The sequence below is a fragment of the Rhinopithecus roxellana genome, chromosome 1, assembly GCF_007565055.1.
Source record: "Rhinopithecus roxellana isolate Shanxi Qingling chromosome 1, ASM756505v1, whole genome shotgun sequence".
Classification (NCBI taxonomy): domain Eukaryota; kingdom Metazoa; phylum Chordata; class Mammalia; order Primates; family Cercopithecidae; genus Rhinopithecus; species Rhinopithecus roxellana.
In genome coordinates, this window is record NC_044549.1 from 196,239,235 (window position 1) to 196,261,299 (window position 22,065).

Consider the following 22,065-nt stretch of genomic DNA (forward strand, 5'->3'; position numbering starts at 1 on the left):
GGACCACTCCTTCCTGTAGCTATAATTGCATAGTTACAGCTGAGAAAGGGCAACACTGTGACAGTCACATAGAGGCCTGCGGATCTTAGGGTCCCCCTGCAGCAGCCCTCCCAGTTCACCATAGCGAGGGAGGTGCACCGTACCTTCAACTGGAGCCCCTACCTCAAAACCCTTCTGCCTGAAGCTCCAGCCAAGCCCCACCTTGGCCCTCTGCCACCAGCATCCATCAACTGCAGTCTTGGTGAGCAAATGAAGGTGCCTCTTGGAGTGGCTGCCTAGGGGTGGGGTTGTCCAGTGGTGAGTGGGTGCGCCTACCCTGGGTGATCTCTGAACGGCAAGACCCTGGTTTTTGGGGTCAGGCAGACTGCAGTTAAATATTAGCTTAGCCTCTTTCTGTGAACCTCAGTTTCTTCATCCATCAAATAGGACAACAATCCCCTGGGTTATTAGAGGACTGAATGGGGTCAGGTTGCCACAGTAGATGCTCACTCACTGGGAGCTGCAGTGATTATGAAAACACTTATTATTATTACAAGTCCAAGGGTCCGCACCTGAGGAAGTGTCCTGAGGAACGGGCTGACAAACTGGCTGAGAGCATAGTGCCCCAAGTCTGTGTTGGGTGTGGATGGTTACAGATGGAGCTGGGATGAGGGTGAGGGGATAGGGTGGAGCTGAGTGGCATGGAGGATGTGCCCAGTTAGGGTAACGAAGGGCTCGCTCTCCTGTGTGTGAAGCCATGGGGACATCCAGGGCTAGTACCTAGGACGAGGGCAATGAGCACCTGCCTGAGGGACCGCCCATTCACAGCCGGCTTGCCGCCCCAGAGCTCTCGCCTCTGCCAGTGGGCCACTGGGACTCCCTGCTGCTGTAACCCAGCCAGCTCAGGGTCTCCTGCAGTGTCCCACCAGGGCTTCTCTTCTGCCTTCCTGGCCTGAGACATTGGTTTTGGTCATCCTTAAGGAGCCTCTTCTGGTAGAAGTGGTTGAGCTGGCTGCCCTGGGCTGGCTTCCCGGAGCAGATGGAGTTCTCAGACAGAGTCTTGTCCTCTCAAGACCTGAGGCTGCCCACCCAGCCAGGCCGACACTGGGCTGTCATCCTATTGCTTATCTGTCTTCTGCTGCCGCAGGGCCTGCAGGAAGACACTTTTCACCTGGCCCAGGATCTCATGGTACATCCGGAAGTCTTCCTCCTTTCCCCGCAGGGCACTGCTCAGGGCAGCCTTTAGCATTTCATTCTCCTCCACCTGGACGGCCAGCCTGGACCACAGGAGACAGCACTCAGTGTGGCTGGAGCTGCATGCAGGTGTGCGTGGGTGACAGACCTGGGTGGCTGCCAACATGGCTGCTCTTCAGGTTCGGGCTTCCCTCTGACCCATCCCCTCCTCTCACTGACTCTTGAGGGTACTGTGGATTCCTCTCTATGGGCCTGGCTCCCTGCAGTGTAAGCTACCTCAAGGCCCCTTACAAATTGAGTTCTACTTTGCCGAGGTTCCCGTCTTTCCCTTCCCATGGGATCTTAACAGGTTTAACTTAGTGAGAAACTGGGTTCAGTGATCCATGCTTGATAAAATTTATATTGGATTATGGGTCATTGGAGTTTGGGCCGGGCCCTCTGTCCTCTGAAGGCCAGTCCCTGAACTGCAGGCCTAGAACCCATGACGAAGCAGGACCAGCCTTCTGGGCAAATGAGTCAAAAGTGCAAGGGGAGGGACACAGTCCCTCTGTCCATGGAGGCACCTCCACCCAGACAACCCTACCCTTTCAGGAAGGTGGGGCAGGGGAGCACCTGGTTGTCAGCTCTTCCATTTGGGATTCCACGGGGACATCGGAGAGCTGGGCAAAGGATAGGTCCTTCTTTTCACTCCCGGTTGGGTTTTGCCTGGTGTTAGAGGTGGGCAGACCTGTGGGGCAGTAGCAATCACTTTCTGTGAGGAGGCCATAGCCCTGTGCTAGCACCCTGCTTCTCCTCCCCGCATTGCCCACTGCCTGCTCTTCCACATGGTGAAACGCTACACCACCTTTGGGGTGCAGGACAACTCTGAGCTCTGCCTCCCTCCGAAGCCCTCCCTGATGCCTCCTCTGCATGCCTCTGCCCCTAGCTTTGGCCTCTGCTACAGCCCTGACTCTGCCCGCTCTGTATCAAGGTGGTTCCTCATCACCCTGTCTGCATCTCTATACTTTACAAGTTTCTGGTAATTTGTTTTCTTTTTTCTTTTCGTTTCTTTTTTTCTTTTTCTTTTTTCTGAGACAGTCTTGCTCTGTTGCCCAGGCTGGAGTGCAGTAGTGAAATCTCGGTTCACAGCAATCTGCGCCTCCCAGGTTCAAGTGATTCTCGTGTCTCAGCCTCCCAAGTAGCTGGGACAACAGGTGCCTGCCACCATGCCCAGCTAATTATTGTATTTTTTTGCAAAGCAGGGTTTTGTTATGTTGGCCAGCCTGGTCTCAAACTCTTGGCCTCAAGTGATCTGCCCACCTTGGCCTCCCAAAGTGCCAGGATTACAGGCGTAAACCACCATGCCCAGCCTGGTAATTTGTTTTCAAAAAGAGAAGCCAGCTGAGCCTGAGGTCTGGCCTGCAGGCTGAGCCTGAGTCTAGGTTGTCACTGTACCTGATGCCTTCATACCAGTGGTCCCCATCCAGGCCATCAGCTTCATACTAGGAAGCAGGGGATCCAGGGCACTGGAGTTGAGGGTACAGAATGATCACAAAAAGGAGACGAAGCGGCTGGGGGAGGCGGGTGGTCCCAGCACTCTGGGAGGCCAAGTGGGGGCAGATTGCCTGAGATCAGGAGTTTGAGACCAGTCTGGCCAACATGGTGAAACCCTGTCTCTACTACAAACACAAAAAAGTTAGCCGGGCATGGTGGCGTGCACCTCAAGACTAGTCTTGTATAAACCTGTCTCATTGCTGGGGAGGCGGCAGAGCGGCTCTGCCTTCTACAGGGGCTAGACTGATTATTCTTTAGGGCGTTTCCTGGCTCCAGGGGAGACTGCTAAGCTGTCCTTGGCTTATTCCGACCATTGAGCATCTCCACATCCCCAACTAGGGCTGCCCTGGATAGGAAACTGCTTGTTCAGCCTTATGGGATTTTCTAAGCCCTGTGACACAGGGAATCAAAAACAGAGCCTCGGCCGGGTGCGGTGGCTCACGTCTGTAATCCCAGCACTTTGGGAGGTCGAGGGGGGCAGATTATTTGAGGTCAGGAGTTCAAGACCAGCCTGGCCAACATGGTGAAACACCATCACTTCTAAAAATACCTAAATGAGCAGGGTGTGGTGGCGAACCCCTGTAATCCTAGCTACTTGGGAGGCTGAGGCAGGGGAATTGCTTGAACCAGGGAGGTGGAGGTTGCAGTGATCTGAGATCGCACCACTGCATTCCAGCCTGAGGGACAGAGCAAGACTCTATCTCAAAAAAAAAAAAAAAAAAAAAAAAAAAAAGAGACAAAGCTCAACTGGTGGCGAACTTGGGCAAAATCAAAATCACAGCATCAGAAAACCTTGGTGCTGAAAAGGCCCTCAGAGGTGGCGTGACCCACAGTAAATCAGTTGGCATCAGCAGACCTGGCTTTCACCCTCTGGTGAGAGGCCTCGGGCAAACAATCACCCTCTCTGAGCTGGTTTCCTTAGCTGAGAAAAAGGGATAATCGTTTCTGCCGCTAGAGCCTTGGCAGCCTCAGTGAATTCTATTTGGCCCTCAGGGCCCTGTGTGATCGGACCACTCCAGCCTCCCTGTCTCCGGGCTCTTCCTCCAAGCCTCCAGCTAAGTTTCCATGCACCAACACTTGTTCTTCCCTCGGGGATCTGCAAGCCACATCCCCTCCCCGTTCCTCCATCTCTGCTCAGATGTCTAGCTCCCCTCAAGTGGAGTGAGACTGCCATGGGGGACTGAATTGTAAATCCAGCCTCCTCGTTTTACAGATGGGCCAGGGGGAGGCAGGGAGGCTCTGTTCACCAGAGGGGCAGGATTTTGCTCATGTTACAGGCCAGTAGGCAGCAGAGGCCACCTGGACACTTTCCCTCAGGCAGCTGCCCTCACTGTCCAGCAGGGAACAAAGTGACTTGCCTGCTGTGGCTTAGCTCTCCCTGGTTGGAAGTCCTGCTGCCCTGCAGGAGGTAAGCCCCAGCCTGGAGAAGCCACACTCCTAGGGAACATATTCCTGAGAGTCTAGGAGGGTCAACAAGGCTAAGTCCCAGGGACTCTTCCTTCTCAGCCTGGATTCTCAGAAGCTCCTGGCCCCACTGGTGGGAGAAGAGAAAGCAGGTGGCCTCAACCCACTCTTTGTGCCCTACTTCTGGCATACACTTTGGAAACATTCTGACCTCATCTGGGCTGAGCACTGAGACCAAGGGTCTGACCATCCTTGACTGGGGAGGGGTTGGCAGGCTACTGGGATGTTGAGAGAGGGTGCAGTGGGGGCAGCAGCACCTCCACTCCAGAGCCTAGAGGGTGCTGGGATGGGTGGGATGGGAGGTCCAAGGGAGGCAGGCCCAGCCCCTCCACACTGGAGACCCTTCCTCCCTGGGAGTCAGCCATCCCAGAAGTGGCTTCTGGCTCTGGCATCCTCTAGCATGCCCCAGCCCCACGAGATGCTGCTGCTGCTGGTCTGAACACTGCACCTTGAGAACCACTGTGTTAGAGTGATAGACCTTTCAGTTAAGGACAGCATTTCCCAGCTTCCCTCTGCACCTGGCTATGCCCAACTGTCTGGGATCTGGCCGGTGGGATGAGAACAGAAGTGACACATGCAACCGTAAAAGGTAAGGAGAAGTTTGTCTCCTTCCCTTCTCCCCTTCCTGCTGCTGATGGGAAAGCTCAGGCAGTCATTGTAGACCAGGAGATGGAAGCTGCATGTTGAGAACAGTGGAGCCACAAAACAGAGGGAGCTTGGGTCCCCAAACCTCTGGTGAGGCTGCTTCCCGCTTATATCAACTTGACCGCTGCAGGAGGCAGAAAGGGACTCCCCCCCTGCTTCAGCCACTGCGGCTTGGGCTGCCCCAGTAGACCAGCTGTGCCTCATAATCACTTTTAATGAAGTCAGCTCAGGATAGAGGGCTGAGGGCTGGGGTGGGGGTCCAGAGGAGGTGGTGGCTGGAGGCATTCAGCACTGCCACCTCATGCTGAGGGCTTAGAGGTGGGAAGGCCAGGGCCACACGAGCCAGTGGAGCTCTGGGGCTCTTGCTTCTGAACGGGAGGCCCAGGGAAAAGGACACCCTGCAGCGGGGGCAGGCAGAGCTCCACCCTGATGGAGGCTCTGCCTCCCACACGCTCACACACTCGCTGACGGGCTGAACAGTGCAGCTGCCTGGCTCCTCTGTTAGCAGCAACACTGCCGCACCCGCTGCACTGAGACTCCTGCCCTGGCCCCTACCAGTTTTCGTCCTGGAGGCTGCTCTCTGGGAGGCCGATGCCTTCCCTGGCTCCAGGCGTATCTTCTCCAGATGTTGCTCCAGCACCACGGTGCGGTGTCGCTCCTCCTGCAGCTTCCTCTCTGACTCCAGGAGCTTGCTGTTGCTCTCCTCCACCCTGGTGATTAGAGAGGAGGGGATGCCACATGACCTGGTAGGCAGAGGCAGCCCCCACCCCACTTGCTCAGGCCCTTAGAGAGATGGGCACATCTTACATTGGTGGTGATGGGACCTCTTCATTTTCATTGCAGTAACACGGGAGCATGCATTTAAACACCATATGGTTCTCTCCAAGGTTAAAATTTAAAAATTATCAGCCCACTCCCAGCCCCATCATTCCCAATTCCTGCTCTCTAAAAGCAATCACTTATAACACTTCTAGCTGTTTCTTTTAATATTTACTGCCGTATTTCTACAGACGCTTATGTTGCTATTTTTTAAAGGTTTAAATATAATCTTTTGACTTCCTGTCATGGAAAATGAGAATTTAGTTTTATTTTAGTGCTCTCTCCCTACCAAATAGAATCACCTCTACACATTTTTGGATGAATTGCTATTCGGTGGTGTATCAGTTTTCTATCACAGCTATAACAAATTACCATAAATTTAGCAGCTTAAAACAACACAAATCTATTATCTCACAGTTATGTAAGTCAGAAGTCTGGTAAGCTCAATGGGTTTCTCTGCTTCTGGTTTCACAAGCCAAAATCAAGGGGTCGGCTGACCTGGGCTCTTATCTGGAGGTTCCAGGGGAAAATCCACTTTCAGGCCCATTCAGAGTATTGAGAGAATCTAGTTCCAGGTAGTTGAAGGACTGAGGTCCCTGTTCCCTGCAGGCTGTTGGTCAATTTCAGCTTCTAGGAGCTACCTTGCCCCCTCCATCTTTAAAGCCAGCTAGATATCCTTATCACGCTTTGAATCTCTCTACCCTCTCTGACTTCCTCCACAGCATCTCTCTGAATAATCCCAGATGGAGATATTGCTCTGCTTTTAAGGGCTCAAAAAATTAGATTGAGCCCACCAGATAATCCAGGATAATCTTCCCATTTTAGGGTCCATAACAATAATCATATCTGCAAAATCTCTTTTTCATGTAACATAAAGCACTCACAGGCATAACAGCAGGGAGCAAAGGGCATAGACACCAAAAGCCTGTCTACATTAGGACAATTAGAGCCATGACGCACAGTGTCACATGTCCTTTCTCATTTAATTGTTTGCTTTTCTTGGAGGTAGTGATTACCTTAAGCTTATCGTTTTGTTTTCTACATGCCTGTTATAAAGGTTATTTCACATGAAGCACTTGTCTAATCCCACTGGAGCTTGGGCTTAGGTCCTTCCTGTGGCCAGGTGTGCCATTTCAGACTTCTATGATACTAAAGGTTCAGTGAGGAAGCCGGAACTCCCTGAGATCTAACCCAAGCCAAGAGTTACATGCACACCTGCAAATTAGAGGGGCAGCCTTGAAACTGGAGGAAGTGATCTTTCCACCTTGGTGAAGGGTCAAAAGGAACAGAATGGCAACAATTCTGAACAGTATACAACTACTAATAAAAAGCTGTATAGTAACACAGTACACAGCTACTAACACATATTTAAGCATATCCCTCGAGATTTTATTTGCAAAAGCAAAAACCCAAAACAACCTAAAGGCCCATCATCAGGGGACAAACAAATAAGTGGTAACATATTCATACTATAGAACGTGATAGAATGTGATAGAACTGTGCTGCCCAACACAGCGACTGCCAGGTTCATGTCCATGTGTAGCTATTACAATTAAAGTTCAGGGACTGGGCGCGGGGGCCCACATCAGTAATCCCAGCACTCTGGGAGGCCGAGGTGGGTGGATCACTTGAGGTCAGAAGTTCAAGACCAGCCTGGCCAACATGGTGAAACCCCATCTCTACTAAAAATACAAAAAAAAAAAAATTAGCTGGGTGTGGTGGCATGCTCCTGTAATCCCAGCTACTTTGGGAGGCTGAGGCAGGAGAACTGCTTGAACCAGGGAGGTGCCAGTTGCAGTGAGCTGAGATTGTGCCATTGTACTCCAGCTGGGCAACAAGAGCGAAACTCCATCTAAAAAAAAAAAATTAAAGTTCATGCCATGCATGATGGCTCACTCCTGTGCTTTGGGAGGCAGAGGTGGGTGGATCACTTGAGCCCAGGAGTTCAAGACCAGTCTAGACAACATGGCAAAACCCCATCTCTACAAAAAAAATACAAAAATAAGCCTGGCATGGTGGCACGTGCTTGCAGTCTCAGTTACTTGGAAGACTGAGGTAGGAGGATCACTTGAGCCTGGGAGGCAGAGGTTGCAGTGAGCCAAGATCATACCACTGTACTCTGGCCTGGGCAACAGAGTGAGGCTCTGTCTCGACACAAAGAAAAAAACATAAAGTTCATGAAAATTGTATAAAGATTCAGTTCCTCAGTCACACTAGTGATATTTCAAGTTCTTAAAAGCCACAAGTGGCTAATGGCAGCTGTATTGGTCAGTGCAGATACTGAACAACTCCATCATCATAGAAAGTTCCACTGGTCAGTAGTGGAGTGTGTTAGTTATCATGAGAGTGAGTTTCTGATAAAGGATAACTTTGTCCCCACTTCAAATCTCCCCATGTCATTTCCCTTCTGCCTTCCACCACGGGATGCTGCAAGAAGGCCCTTGTCAGATGCTGGCACCTTGATATTGGACTTTCCAGCCTCCAGAGCTGTGAGAAATAAATTTTTTTTTTTTATAAATTACTCAGCCTGTGGTATTCTGTTATAGCAAAACAAAATGGACTAAGACACACCCTTAGACACAGCTGGGTAACATACCTGAACTCCAGGATAAGGAGAAAAATCTTATAACAACAGCACAGCTAATACTTTTTCTGAGTGCTTTCCACGTACTGACTACTGTGTTAAGGCACTGCATCAGCCTTATTACGTTTAATTCTGTAAGTAACCAAGAGATGTACTAATATTACTTCAAGAAGACAGAAAATATAAATTTGAAAAAAGGTTGTCAAAGATCTACCAAAAACAAAAAAAAAACAAAAAAAAACAAAAAATCAGGTCAAGTCAGGTTCTCAAGAAAGTTTTGTCTAACCTCCAAGGAACCAATCATTCTTGCTATTCTGACAATTCCACAATATAGAAAAAATAGATGGCTTCCTATAAGTTTATAAAAAACTTGATTTCACAGTTAATACTAGGGTAAATGTATTAGTACTGATGCATAACAAGTTACCACAAATGGTGACGTAAAACAACACAAATTTTCCAAAAAACAGAGCTCCTACAACTCAACAACAGGACAAACAACCCAATTAAAAAGTAGGCAAAAGATTTGCGTTTCTCCAAATAAAATATACAAATAGCCAATAAGCACATAAACAGATGCTCAACATCACTAGCCATTAGGTAAAAGCAAATCCAAATCACAAAGAGGTATCATTTCAAACCTACTAGGATGGCTATAATTGAAAGAAAGGAAAATAATAAGTGTTGGTGAGGATGTAGAGAAATTAGAACCCTTGTACACTGCTGGTGGGACTATAAAGTGGTGCAGCCATTGTGGAAAAGTTTGGTGGCTCCTTAAAAAGCTAACCATACACCGGGCACAGTGGCTCACGCCTGTAATCCCAGCACTTTGGGAGGCCAAGGCAGGCGGATCACGAGGTCAGGAGATTGAGACCATCCTGGCTAACACGGTGAAACCCCGTCTCTACTAAAAATGCAAAAAATTATCTGGGCATGGCAGCGGGCGCCTGTAGTCCCAGCTACTTGGGAGGCTGAGGCAGGAGAATGGCGTGAACCCGGGAGGCAGAGCTTGCAGTGAGCCGAGATTGTGCCACTGCACTCCAGGCTGGGTGACTGAGCGAGACTCCATCTCAAAAAAAAAAAAAAAGCTAACCATAAAATTACCATATGATTAAACAATTCCACTTCTAGAATTGAAAACGAGGACTCAAACAGGTACTTGTACAGCAATGTTCTTGTAGCATTATTCACAATAGCCAAAAAGGTGGAAACAATCCAAGTGTCCATCAACAGAAGAATGGATAGACAAAATGTGGTATATACACACAATAAAATATTATTCAGCCATAAAAAGGAATGAAGTTCTGACATATGCTACCATATGAATGAACCTTGGAAACACTGTGCCAAGTGAAATAAGCCAGACACAAAAGGGTAAATATTGTATGACTCCACTTATACAAAATATCTAGACTAGGCAAATTCATAGAAAAGAGGTTACTGACTGGGCGTGGTGGCTCATACATGTAATCCTGGCACCTTGGGAGGCTGAGGCGGGTGGATCAGCTGAGGTCAGGAGTTCAAGACCAGCCTGGCCAACATGGCAAAACCCCATCTCTTCTAAAAATACAAAAATTAGCTGGGCGTGGTGGTGGGCGCCTGTAGTCCTAGCTACTTGTGAGGCTGAGACAGGAGAATTGCTTGAATCCGGGAGGCAGAGCTTGCAGTGAGCCGAGATCACGCCGTTGCACTCTAGACTGGGTGACAGAGCGAGACTCCATCTCAAAAAAAAAAGTAAAGAGGTTACTAGATGCTGGGCTTGGGGGGTGCGGTATGAGGAGCTATTGCTTAATAGTAATAGAGTTTCTGTTTGTGGTTATGAAAAGTTTGGAAATAGTGATAATGGTTGCACAGTATTGTTAATGTAATTAATGCCACCGAATTGTACACTTTTAATGGTTAAAATGACAAATGTTTGGTGTATATAGTTTACCACAATTAAAACATACATACACCGCGCAGATTTATTATTTCACAGTTTCTGTAGGTTAAAAGTCCAAGGTTGGCTTAGCTGATTTGTCAGTGTCTTACGTTGCTGAAGTCAAGGTGTCAGAAGGAGTTGCTATCTGATCTGAGGCATGGGATCCTTTTCCAAGCTCACTCAGGTTGTTAGCAGAAGTTAGTCCCCTATAGTTGCAGGACTGCGGTCTCCATTTTCTTGCTGGCTAATGACTTGGGTGGCATTAGCCAGCAAGAAAATCAGCTCCTAGATTTTTCTCCTTATTCTAGAGTTCAGGTATGTTACCCAGCTGGGTCTAAGGGTGTGTCTTCGTCCATTTTGTGTTGCTATGACATAATACCACAACCATCCACCGCCATGTTGTTCTCTCCAAAGCATAGTGGTTTTGTCAGAGGCGTTAGAACCAGAGCAACTCCATCTTAAAGAGGAGCTGGGTGAAATAAGGCTGAAACCTACTGGGCTGCATTCCCAGATGGTTAAGGCATTCTAAGTCACAGGATTGAGATAGGAGGTCAGCACAAGATACAGGTCATAAAGACCCTGCTGATAAAACAGGTTACAGTAAAAAAGTTGGTCCAAATCCACCAAAACCAAGATGGTGATGAAAGTGACCTCTGGCTGTCCTCACTGCTACACTCCCACCAGTGCCATGACAGTTTATAGGTGCCATGGCAATGTCAGGAAGTTACCCTATATGGCCTAGAAAGGGGAGGCATAAATAATCCACCCCTTGCTTAGCAAATCATCAAGCAATAACCATAAAAACGGGTAACCAGCAGCCCTGGGGACTGCTGTGCCTGTGGAGTAGCCATTCTTTTATTCCTTTACTTTCTTAGTAAACTTGCCTTTGCTTTGCGCTGTGGACTCGCCCTGAATTCTTTCTTGCACAAGATCCAAGAACCCTCTCTTTGCTCTGGATCAGGACCCCTTTCCTGTAACATCTTTCTGGTGGCCACTGAAGGGACTAAAGTGAGGAAACCGCCACCTCAAAGGTTAACTTTGGGTAAGTGTTGGGGTCCTGTAACATCTTTCTGGTGACTACGGAAGCGACTATAGTGAGGAAACCCCTACCCAAAGGCTAACTTTAGGTAAGTGGTGGGATCCAGTAACATCTTTCTGGTGAACCACAGAAGGGATGACACTGAGGAGAACCCCCAACCCAAAGGAAATAGACTTCAGCACTGATTGGACGACTTTGGGTAAGTGGGGTGCATTAACCTGGGTAAAGGATGGGATTGGGTTAGAGGCCCAACTTAGGGGAGTTAGAGTCTCTCATAAGACAAAGTGGGTTAGAGGCCCCTCTTAATAAAAAACAAAGAGGCTTGACTGACTTTGGGTTAGAGGCCCAACTTAGGAGGGTTAGAGTCCCTTCTAAGCTGTAGGGGGTTAGCGGCCCCTCTCAGTAAAATTCCTCTGGGTAAAGTCCCTTTCAGCTAAAAATGAGTTTGGCACTATGGGATGTTAACTGCTATTCTCTTTGGATTAATCTGTCTTGCACTCTTTGCGGATGGCTGTGGGTGACAAGATTAGGCACGTACAGGACTGTGGGACATGGGGAGCTTTTTCTTCCCTAAAAGGGAAAGCTGAGAGCTGATGGGACTGCTGGAAAAGATCCCTTCCCTACTGACAAGCAGCTGCCTGAACTTTTCAGTGTCGCTGCAATGGGTGGGTCTTTCTCTGGCCTCTCGGAGCACTTATTAATCTTCCAGATACCACATTTTGTTGGACTCAAGAGTTATGAATGGCCCTCACCATACTGATGCTTTCTGACTGAGTTCCCCACTACCCTGAACACAAGAGGGAGGAATATCATCGCCCCTATTCAGCCTGGAGAAGTTACAAAAGATGGATCTTCATCCTTCTGCAACCCTAAGGATTAATGATTCTCCTATAAAAGGGATGGGGGGAAAATGTCAGAGGCATTTGAACCAGAGCAACTCCATCTTAAAGAGGAGCTGGATAAAATAAGGCTGAAACTTACTGGGCTGCATTCCCAGAAGGTAAGACATTCTAAGCACAGGATGAGATAGGAGGTTGGCACAAGATACAGGTCATAAAGACTCTGCTGATAAAACAGTTTGCAGTAAAGAAGCCGGCCAAAACCCACCAAAACCAAGATGGCAATGAGACTGACCTCTGGTTGTCCTCACTGCTACACTCCCCCCAGCACCATGACAGTTTACAGATGCCATGGCAATGTCAGGAAATTACCCTATATGGTCTAGAAAGGGGAGGCATGAATAATCCACCTCTTGTTTAGCATATCATCAAGAAATAACCATAAAAATGGGCAACCAGCAGCCCTGGGGACTGCTGTGCCTGTGGAGTAGTCATTCTTTTATTCCTTTACTTACTTTCTTTTTTTTTTTAGATGGAGTCTCGCTCTGTCACCCAGGCTGGAGTGCAGTGGCGGGATCTCAGCTCACTGCAAGTTCCACCTCCCGGGGTTTACGCCATTCTCCTGCCTCAGCCTCCCAAGTAGCTGGGACTACAGGCACCCGCCACTACGCCTGGCTAATTTTTTTGTATTTTTAGTAGACACGGGTTTTCACCCTGTTAGCCAGGATGGTCTCGATCTCCTGACCTCGTGATTCGCCCGTCTTGGCCTCCCAAAGTGCTGGGATTACAGGCATGAGCCACCGCACCCGGCCTATTCCTTTACTTTCTTAATAAACTTGCTTTTGCTTTGCGCTGTGGACTCACCCTGGATTCTCTCTTGCATGAGATCCAAGAAGCCTCTCTTGGGGTCTGGATCAAAACCCCCTTTCCTGTAACAGTTTGCAGGAGAATGTCTTCAAGGCCAGTAAGAAAATGATGCTTCCACTCTGGCTTCCTCTGTCTCTGACTGCTAGACTCAGACTAAAAGGACTCATATGATTAGGTCAGGCCCACTCAGAGAGTCTCCTGTTTGATTAACTCAAAGTCATCTGATGAGTAACCTTACATAGCTCTGCAAAATCCCCTTTGCCATGTAAGTTAACATAACTGTGGCAATAATATTCTACCATATTCACAGGTTCTGCCCACGCTCAAGGGATGAGAAGTTTATAAAGCATGTATATCAGGGGTGGGAATGTTAGAATTCTGCCTACCACAGTAAAAATAGAGGAAAAAAGAAAGAAAATTAAATTCAATGGTATTGTAAGAGAGTAACACAACATAGTTCCAAGAACACTAGAGCTGTAAGATTCAACATCGGAATTAGGTTAAAGGAGAAAATCATGTAATCCTTCCGATAGATACTGAAGAAGCATTGGTAAAATCAGTAGCTATTCCTGATTTTAAAAACTCAAAGTAAAATGAGAATAGAAGGAAACAACACAATAAAGTATTTTAAAATCAGAAACTAATAACCCATCAATAGAAGAATGGTAAATAAGTAATAGTGGATTTACACAATAAAATATTCTGTAACCATAAAAGGAATATGTACTGACATGAGAATGCAATATACTAAGTAAAATAAGTAGCAGAAGATTATGCATAATATATAATCTAATTTAAACATTTATAACAAATTAAAAATTTAAAAACAAATAAATATAAGGATAATATAATTCAGCCACTGGACTGAAAACAAAAAGGAATATGCAGCAGCTATTGATGCAACTGTGGGGTAGGGGTTTCACTTTTCTGTTATGAATTTCAGTAATGTATACATTTTGTTTAACTCCATTTATAATAGGGGAAATAATAAACCAACAGCAAAACATCATATAAAATAGCAAACCGCATTGTGAATTCCCACAAAATTTTAGGAATAAGCAGTCTATTGATTTCTGTCCTTCTCCCCCATAATGTGCCTTCCATATCTCAATAAATGTGATCCTCGCTCATGCAGTTGCTCAGCCCAGATACCTGGGGGTCACTCTTGCCTTCTCTTTCTTCCTCATCTTCAGCTTCCAATCTATCAGCAGGCTCTACAGCTTTTCCTGCAAATATGCACCAAAACCAGCTCTTTCTTCATCTTCCACCCCTCTCCAGATCTGAGGCTGCTCCTCCTGCCTGGAATCTACAGATGTCTGTCAGCTTCAAGACCTCTAGGACGCTTTGGTATTCTGATTATTCTCTTTTGACCAATCTCTGGTCTCACTGATTTTCTTCAATTGTTAACGGGCCTAACTCAGCTAGATCCTAATTTGTCAATGTCTCTGACTGCGTTTCTAATAGTTCTCCAAACTCATGTGCATCAATCTCATGAAATTCCAAATATTTTGAAAGATTTACCTTTTTGCTTCATAATTGATTTTCATTGTATTTCAAGAGTCTGACCAAAGTGACCCAATGCCAATGTGAAGTGAAGAATATTAAATAGTCAAATGATGAATGTTTTGATGTTAAAAATTTTGCTTTCATGGGGTCTGTAACTGTGGGGATGCTGGTAAAAAATACTCAGATAAGGAGGTTTCCCCCTACCTAAGAATCCTAAGAATGAATTTAGCACAATGACACAAAATCTTCATGAAGACAAACATACATAATATTACACATTATATACATAATACAATTTATATAATACTAAAGTGTTCTTTCATAAGTCAAATAAAAATATAAACAACTCTAAAACACGTGCAACAGCATGAATAGGTAGTTAAAAGAAAAAAACGTAAAAGTTATGTGGAAAAGAGAGTATACTTATCCTCACTTTTGGTCATAGCAAAGCAGATCAAAACAAAGAGATCTTAGCACTCTTTTGTTAGCTTGGCAAAAAATGTTAAAGATTAATAAAACTTAGTAACTGTGAGGGTATGGGGAAAAATAGTTCACATTACTGGTAAGAATGTAAATTTATTATTTTAAAAGTCAATTTGTCATGATTTGTGAACATTTTAAATGTGCATATTCTTTGATTCAGCCATTTCATTTTTAGGAATTTGTGATATGGATATACTCCCATAAAAATGTAAAGATGCATTTAATGTGAGTCTATACAAATACAAAAATTAGCTGGGCATGTTGGCCTATGCCTGTGATCCCAGCTACTCCAGAGGCTGAGGTGGGAGGATCACTGGGGAACAGGAAGTCGAGGCTGCAGTGAGCTGTGATCACACCACTGCACTCCAGCCTGGGTGACAGAGTGAGACCCTGTCTCAAAAAAAAGGACTAAGATAATATCCATCTACAAGTTCAGGAAAGTAGTAAGGAAGCCTGTAGTCTATCAGGGCCTTGGGGAATGGGGAGGAGGGAGGAAGCACCAATTATATGAAAGTGAAACACAAGGGCAGCGCTCATGTGTTCAGGGAATCTACGCCAATAAATTAGCATAAAGTACCAATCAGAGACCACTGAAACCCTAAAAGCTTCACAGAAACAAATGCGGAACACCTCCACAGAAACATTATCAAAACCTAAGAACTCCTACAAGAAAAAAAGCCCCAGCAAAGATAAGCTCATAAAAATCACAAAAATCGGAAACCACACAAGGAAATAATTTCCTACAAGGGGAGAGCCGACAGACACTACTTAGGATCCTAAGTAATGAAGATAGTAGAAAACTCTAAAGGGAATAAGTTCAAAATTATTAAAAGGAGAAAAGCAAAAATCATAATGAAAGAACAAATGCTATAAGAAAGAGAACAGGAGGTGTTTTGCTCTGTTTACCCAGGCTGGAATCCAATAGTGTGATCTCGGCTCACTGCAACCTCCTCCTCCCAGGTTCAAGCAATTCTGCTTCAGCCTCCCGAGTAGCTGGGATTGCAGGTGCCTGCCACCACATTTGCTAATTTTTGGATTTTTAGTAGAGATGGGGTTTCACCACGTTGGCCAGGGTGGTCTTGAACTCCTGACCTCAGGTGATCCACCCAACTTGGCCTCCCAAAGTGCTGGGATTACAGGCATGAGCCACTGTGCCCGGCCGAGAACAGGAGCTTTTATCAAAAAGTACAATTATCAAAATAGGTTTCATGGTAGATGAAGCACAACTGAAGATATTTGGTGATCTAGAAGACTGATTTGAAGAAATCACCCAGAATTCAGCCCAAAATAGTAAGGATAAAGAGCTGTGGAGGAAAGAATAAGAAAGTCTAACATATATTAACTAGGAATTTTAGATTAAAAGAATAGGGAGAATGGGGAAGAGGCAATATATGGATAGCAGTCCTTATAAAGTCCTTGGATTGAAAAAGAACACTAACTTCTGAGTAGAAAAAATTACATATTATATATTTACATATGTATACTTTACATATACACATATACCAAAATATATTTATATGTATATGTAAAATATACATATTTACGTGTATATGTAAAATATACATATTTACATATATGTAAAGTCACACATATATACATATATGTAAATATATGGGCATATTACAAATATATGTATATACACACACACAACTAGACACATCACAGTGAAATTTCAGAGCATTAAAGACAAAGAACATCTGAAGAAGCATTGGAGAGAAAGGACAAATCTATTAAGGAATGACAATCAAACTGATAGCAGATTTATTTTTTGCAATAGTAGATGATAAAAAACAATGGGATAGCCTCAAAGTGCTGAGTAAAAATATCCATCTGTTTAGAATTCTATGCCCAAATTTATCTTAAATTGTCATTCAAGACAGGCAAAATAAAGACATTTAACAATAAACAGGCCAGGCATGGTGGCTCACGCCTGTAATCCCAGCACTTTGAGAGGCTGAGGCAGGCAGATCACCTGAGGTTAGGAGTTCAAAACCAGCCTGGCCAACATGGTGAAACCCCATCTCTACTAAAAATACAAAAATTAGCTGGGCGTGGTGGCTTACACCTATAATCCCAGCTACTCAGGAGGCTGAGGCACTAGAATCACTTGAACCTGGGAGACGGAGGTTGCAGTAAGCTGAGATCATGCCACTGCACTCCAGCCTGGGTGAGAAAGAAAGACTCGGTCTCAGAAAAAGAAAAGAAAAATAAATAAATAAATAAATAATAAATAAATAAATTAAATTAAATAAAAAGAAACAAACACTCAGAGAGTTTACTATTTACATGGCCTCACTGAACTAAAGGGCATCTCAGTAAGAAGGAAAGCGAACCTAGAAGGAAGATTGAGATACAAGAAGTAACAGTGAGTTAAGACATTTTCAAACATGTTGGCAAAAGGAAACGAATATTGACTATTCAATATTCAAGACTTACTTTGGAGGGTTTAATTTCAGGGTTTAAAAAAAGAACGTGGAAGAGAAATATTAGGAAATAGTAACATGAAAGGCACAAACAGAGAAGTCAAAGTTAAAACATTCTAAATGGATGCTTTGGCTTAAAGTGATAGTAGCAAAACCAACTAACTTTAGATTGCTGGGTTTTATGTTAAAAGTTAAGGGTGGCCACTAAAAGAACAGAGATAGAATGTCTAACTTTCAAACTTGTAAAGAAGTCAGAGAAATAAAACTTGATCAGTCCAATAAGGGAAGAAAGGAGAAAAAAGGAACAGAGAAAAATCATGGCAAATAGAAAATATTAATTAAGGTGATTAAATATTACCAAAATCAAAATGGGTTAAACAATACTCTTCAAACACAGAAACTCCCAGATAAAATTTAAGAACCAAGCCAACTACGTGCTTTTTAAATAAGAGACATATTTAGTGACTTTTGTCATGGTGAACTAACCAGACTAGCAACTCCTATTGTAAGTAACTAGAAAAATGGATAAAATGTAAGAAAGAACTTGTTTTCAGACAGTGGACAACAGGGAGACACACACTGGATACAAGACTTGAGGAAAGGAAGGACTTGAGATCTCCCACAGCCCTGGCTTTCTGCCTGAGGCACTTTCCACTGCAGTGTGGGGTGGGGGCAGGCAGGCAGGGCACAGCAGTCTCGCTGGGATGAGCACACAGGATTAGGGAACTGGCTGGGGGAGGGGAACTGAGGCAGCTGGAAATTGTAGGGCAGAGTAGAGGAGAAGGGAAGCAAGGCAGAGAAAGATCTCCCTGGTGCAAGACTGGGACAGACGCTGTAGATAAAGAAAGGAGTAGATATTGAGAATCTCTGAGAAAGGAAGGCCCTGTACTTTGGGATATTTAAAACATTAGTTAAAACATTTAGTTTTAATTTAAAATGGTTAATTTGGTTTAATTGCCCAATCATCAGTTTTGACCAATTTAGTTATAACTAAATGACTTTAGTTTAAAACATTTAGTTTTAAACCAAATAGATTTGAGAGAATTGAGTGCAGAAGGTGCCTGGGTTCCCTTTTCTTGTTACAGCCCAGGAAGTTAGCAATAACCTCAATGAAAAAAGGCAACACGTCTTGGTTGATGGGCCTGGCACAGCCTCACAGAGTCCCCAACACCCCAGAATGACACAGAGTCCAGGAGGAACCCAAGGACCCAAAAAGGGCCAGCATATTCTCGGACAGAGAGTTGTATGTATGTGACTGGGCATGAGTACCTTGTGACAATTCATACCCAGGTGCCTTGCTTGCCTCACCCCAATCCCAGCCCTGCATGAAGAGGCCCTGGAAATGAGATCTCACATGGAGACAGAAGCCACATGAAGGAGAACTGAGGCGCCCCTGCTGAAGTGCCAGCTGCATGAGACCAGTGAGTGACCCCCAGTTGACATTATGTGGAGCAGAATTACCCAGCCAAGCCACAGAATCGTGAGAAAGCACAAACCATTGTGTTTGAAGCCACTAGGTTTGGGATGGTTTGTTATGCGGCAATAGCTAACTGAGTCACCTTTTTCACACACCCCCAAACTCAGATGTAACTCAAGAGAAATGAGAGAGAAAGCCTGCACTGAGTATGTTTCTACTATTTGATAAAGACTTGTACTATCCATTATATTCCAATTATAGAAAAAGAATGAATGTTGCTTTTCTCATATACTTGAGTATGTCTGAAATTCACATCTTCTCTACGTACTACATGAAACCAAAGCTGACTACTCACTATTTAAGTAGCAGGCATCCTTTGTTTTGTCCTTCCCTGCACCCCTAGCTCCTTCTTTTGCTATCAGTACCCCCGTTTTCCCTTTGGCAAACTACCCTTCCTGCATTCTGTGGGCACCCGGAGGAACCTCAGTCGGAGCGCCCTCACGTGTGGGGTGGGCGCGGGCACAGCATGGCCAGTTCAACCTTCTCTCGCAGAGCCCACAGGCACAAGAGCTAAAAGTCATTCGGCTGGGCCGTTTCAGTGGCCCAGGGAACTGCCCAGGGTTTCCTGCTACTCAAGATGCCTGCACCTTCCCACACTCCTCTCCTGCTCTCTGCATTGGAGTCTGCTAGTACCTTCCAAAAATCTGCCTTTCACTGAATTCAGCCAGAATTGCTTTCCATTGTCTGTCATCAAAGAGCCCTGACTGAAACATGATACGGCCTGTTAGGGCAGAAACTCACTGGTGTGCTTAATATTTTTCAGTGTGGAGGTCACATGGTTGAGCCATGTGTTGGCCTGGACACCTGCAATTCTTGCCAAAAGGATCATTTAAGCGAGGAGCACTGATTTATCTGAATGGAAGTCTGTCAACAACCCTTTAGAGAAAACCGTATCTCCTGGTCCGGTGCCCCAGGCCTCATGCTTCCCTCCCTGCCTCCCCAGCTATCAGCACCTCTCTTGTTCTTTGCGATTCCAGATGTCAGTCTAGCTTATGTTTTCTTCCCACCAAACCCTCTAGCAGCACCAAGCACAGTGCCAGGCTCATCACAGATTTTAATTATTGATGGATTGAGGTGACTGATTTACTCCTGGGTGTCTCTCTCCCGAGACTCCCACCAATGTCCACATGCCATACAACAGTCCCATTGGGTGCATGTAGAATGGGGCTGTTCCTAAGGGCAAAACACAGTGTGATGACAGGGCCCCAAGGTTGTGGGGTATTTGGATGGGCACATGAGTTGTGGCTGGGAATGCCCTGGACCAACACTGGGAGCTGAGCTCTCAGGTGAGGGGGACCCAGTCATAAATGAGGCCTGGCCCCAGTCCCCACCCCATGCAGGCCCATGGGAGAGATCCCTGGGTGCCATGTGTTACCGTTTCTGCAGGACAGTGACAAACTCGGTGAGCCGGTCACGCTCCACCTCGGCAGCCTGCCAGAGGGCCTTGATCTCTGTCACTTGTGCCTGCCAGCCTTTTTGTTCTGGGGAGTCCGAAAACCTGAGACCAGGGTAGAGGGCAGAGGGCAGAGGTCACCTGAGGCCTAGAAATAACACTTATCCCTGTGGTGGTGGGAGAGACTAGAAGGACATTCAGGGCAAATGTCAGCCAGAGCAAAGGAAGCAAGCCCAGTCCCTCTAGGTCCTCCCCTTCTGGCTTCTTTGCCCACTATTCCTGGTCCTGCTGAAGTCCCTAGACTCCAAAGCTGAACCTACCAAAACTAGAGTTACACTGGTACCTCTGTCCATCCAAGACCTCTAGGGGCCTGGAATTAGTCTTGTGCTATGGCCGGTGGCTCTTGGGGACCTGAGGTGCCTTGGGTACCTGTGTGGCCTTTGGGGCCTGGCTGCCCTACCCAGTGTCAGGTGTGCCCAGTCTCTGTGTCCCTGCCAGTCTCTGCCAGCCCTCCTGCATCTTCTGGCTTGATCCCCAAGCCCAGCTCACTTTCCTGGAGCCTGGGCATTTGGCTTTGCAACTTGTTCAATTGTCTCCAGCCCTAAGCCAACCCATCACTGCTTCCTTCTTACCACTGGGCCTGCCTACCAACCCCTTACCTGCTGGCTGGAGCCAGGACAGAAGGTAAACTCTGCCCCCCAACTTCAACCCCCCAGAGCCCACATGTGCATTCCAAGTTGCTCTCTGCTGTGCCCCCACTTTTCCCAGTGAGACCCTGAGCTTACTTTTCTAGCAGTACAGGGCATAGGGAAGGCTGCAGAGCTGGGCAGTGTACTGAGAACTGGGCTGGGGCATGTGATCCTGAGGGCTGACTTCTCTGTGGTCTTGGGCAGGTCTCTTCCTCTCTCTTGGTCCCAGTTCCCCCACTAAACTTTGAGAGGGGTGGTTGAGATGGGCTCCGAGAACTGCAGACCCCTCCGTGACTCCTAAATATGCTCTAAGGCCTTGCTACTACAACTGGTCTCTGAATCGGTGGCTCTGGCATCTCCTAGCAGCTTGTTAGAAATGCAGAATCCCAGGCTGTACCCCAGACCTGCTGAATCAGAACCCGCACTTGACCTGGCTGATCAGCAAGGGCTCTGTGTGTGCACTGCAGTTTGGTAAGCCCCATTCATCTCCCCAGTTCTACAATGTGGGCAGAGGAGGAGCAGGAGCAAAGGGCCGATTCTTCACTCTGCCCTCATCCCAGGCACCCCACCAGAGTCACCTGAAGGGAGTGGGTTCAAACCATGACAGCCCGAATAGACATACTCTCTGGGATCACTCTGCTGGCTGGAGCCAGGACATTCTGTGAATTCCTGCCTGTGAATTCCTGTTCCTGTCACCCGTGGTAGGGGACTGTAAGCTCCATGAGGGTAGGGCCCACACATGGTCGGGTTCAGTATTTGTGTGTTGTGGAAGAAACAAGCCTGAGAACCAGCAGTCTGGGCAGCCAAAGCACACAGCAGCTCCTGTATCTCTGTGTGGCACAGAGGTCACAGCCACACAGGCCTGGAAGGGACTCTAAGGGGTCATCTTGTCCATCTTCCTGCTCTCATTACTGTGACTAAAACCTCACAGAGACAGAGCCTGCCCATTCTCCCTGTGCTGTGACAAGGCCTCCCACCCTCAGGAGTGTGGCACATGCCTTGTGGTTCAATGTCAGCCCACTCTTCCCAAGTGCCTTTGTGACCCCAGTCTGATGGGTGGGGCAGCTTTGGCCCACAGATGCTATGCTGCCAAGTGTCAGCAGCATGCTGTCCCCCACTTTTGGGGGATAGCAGCCCAGAGAAGGACCAGTTTGCCTGGAGCCACAGAGATGAGGGACTGGGGTCACTAGGAGGCCTTGCCTGGAACCTG

The 22,065-nt window shown here is 46.6% G+C and overlaps 1 protein-coding gene across 1 annotated transcript in view; it reads right to left on the reverse strand.

Annotated features, from left to right (window-relative positions):
- Window positions 1-508: 508 nt before the first annotated feature.
- CCDC13 (coiled-coil domain containing 13) overlaps window positions 509-22,065 on the reverse strand; it is a 61,216-nt gene continuing 39,659 nt past the window's right edge. Inside the window, exons 13-16 of the mRNA XM_010374329.2 lie at window positions 20,149-20,271; window positions 5,371-5,525; window positions 1,786-1,900; window positions 509-1,256 (exon numbers count right to left, since the gene is read on the reverse strand). Coding sequence (XP_010372631.1) covers window positions 1,097-1,256; window positions 1,786-1,900; window positions 5,371-5,525; window positions 20,149-20,271 — 553 coding nt within the window. The 3' untranslated portion in view covers window positions 509-1,096. The remainder of the gene's footprint in view (window positions 1,257-1,785; window positions 1,901-5,370; window positions 5,526-20,148; window positions 20,272-22,065) is intronic.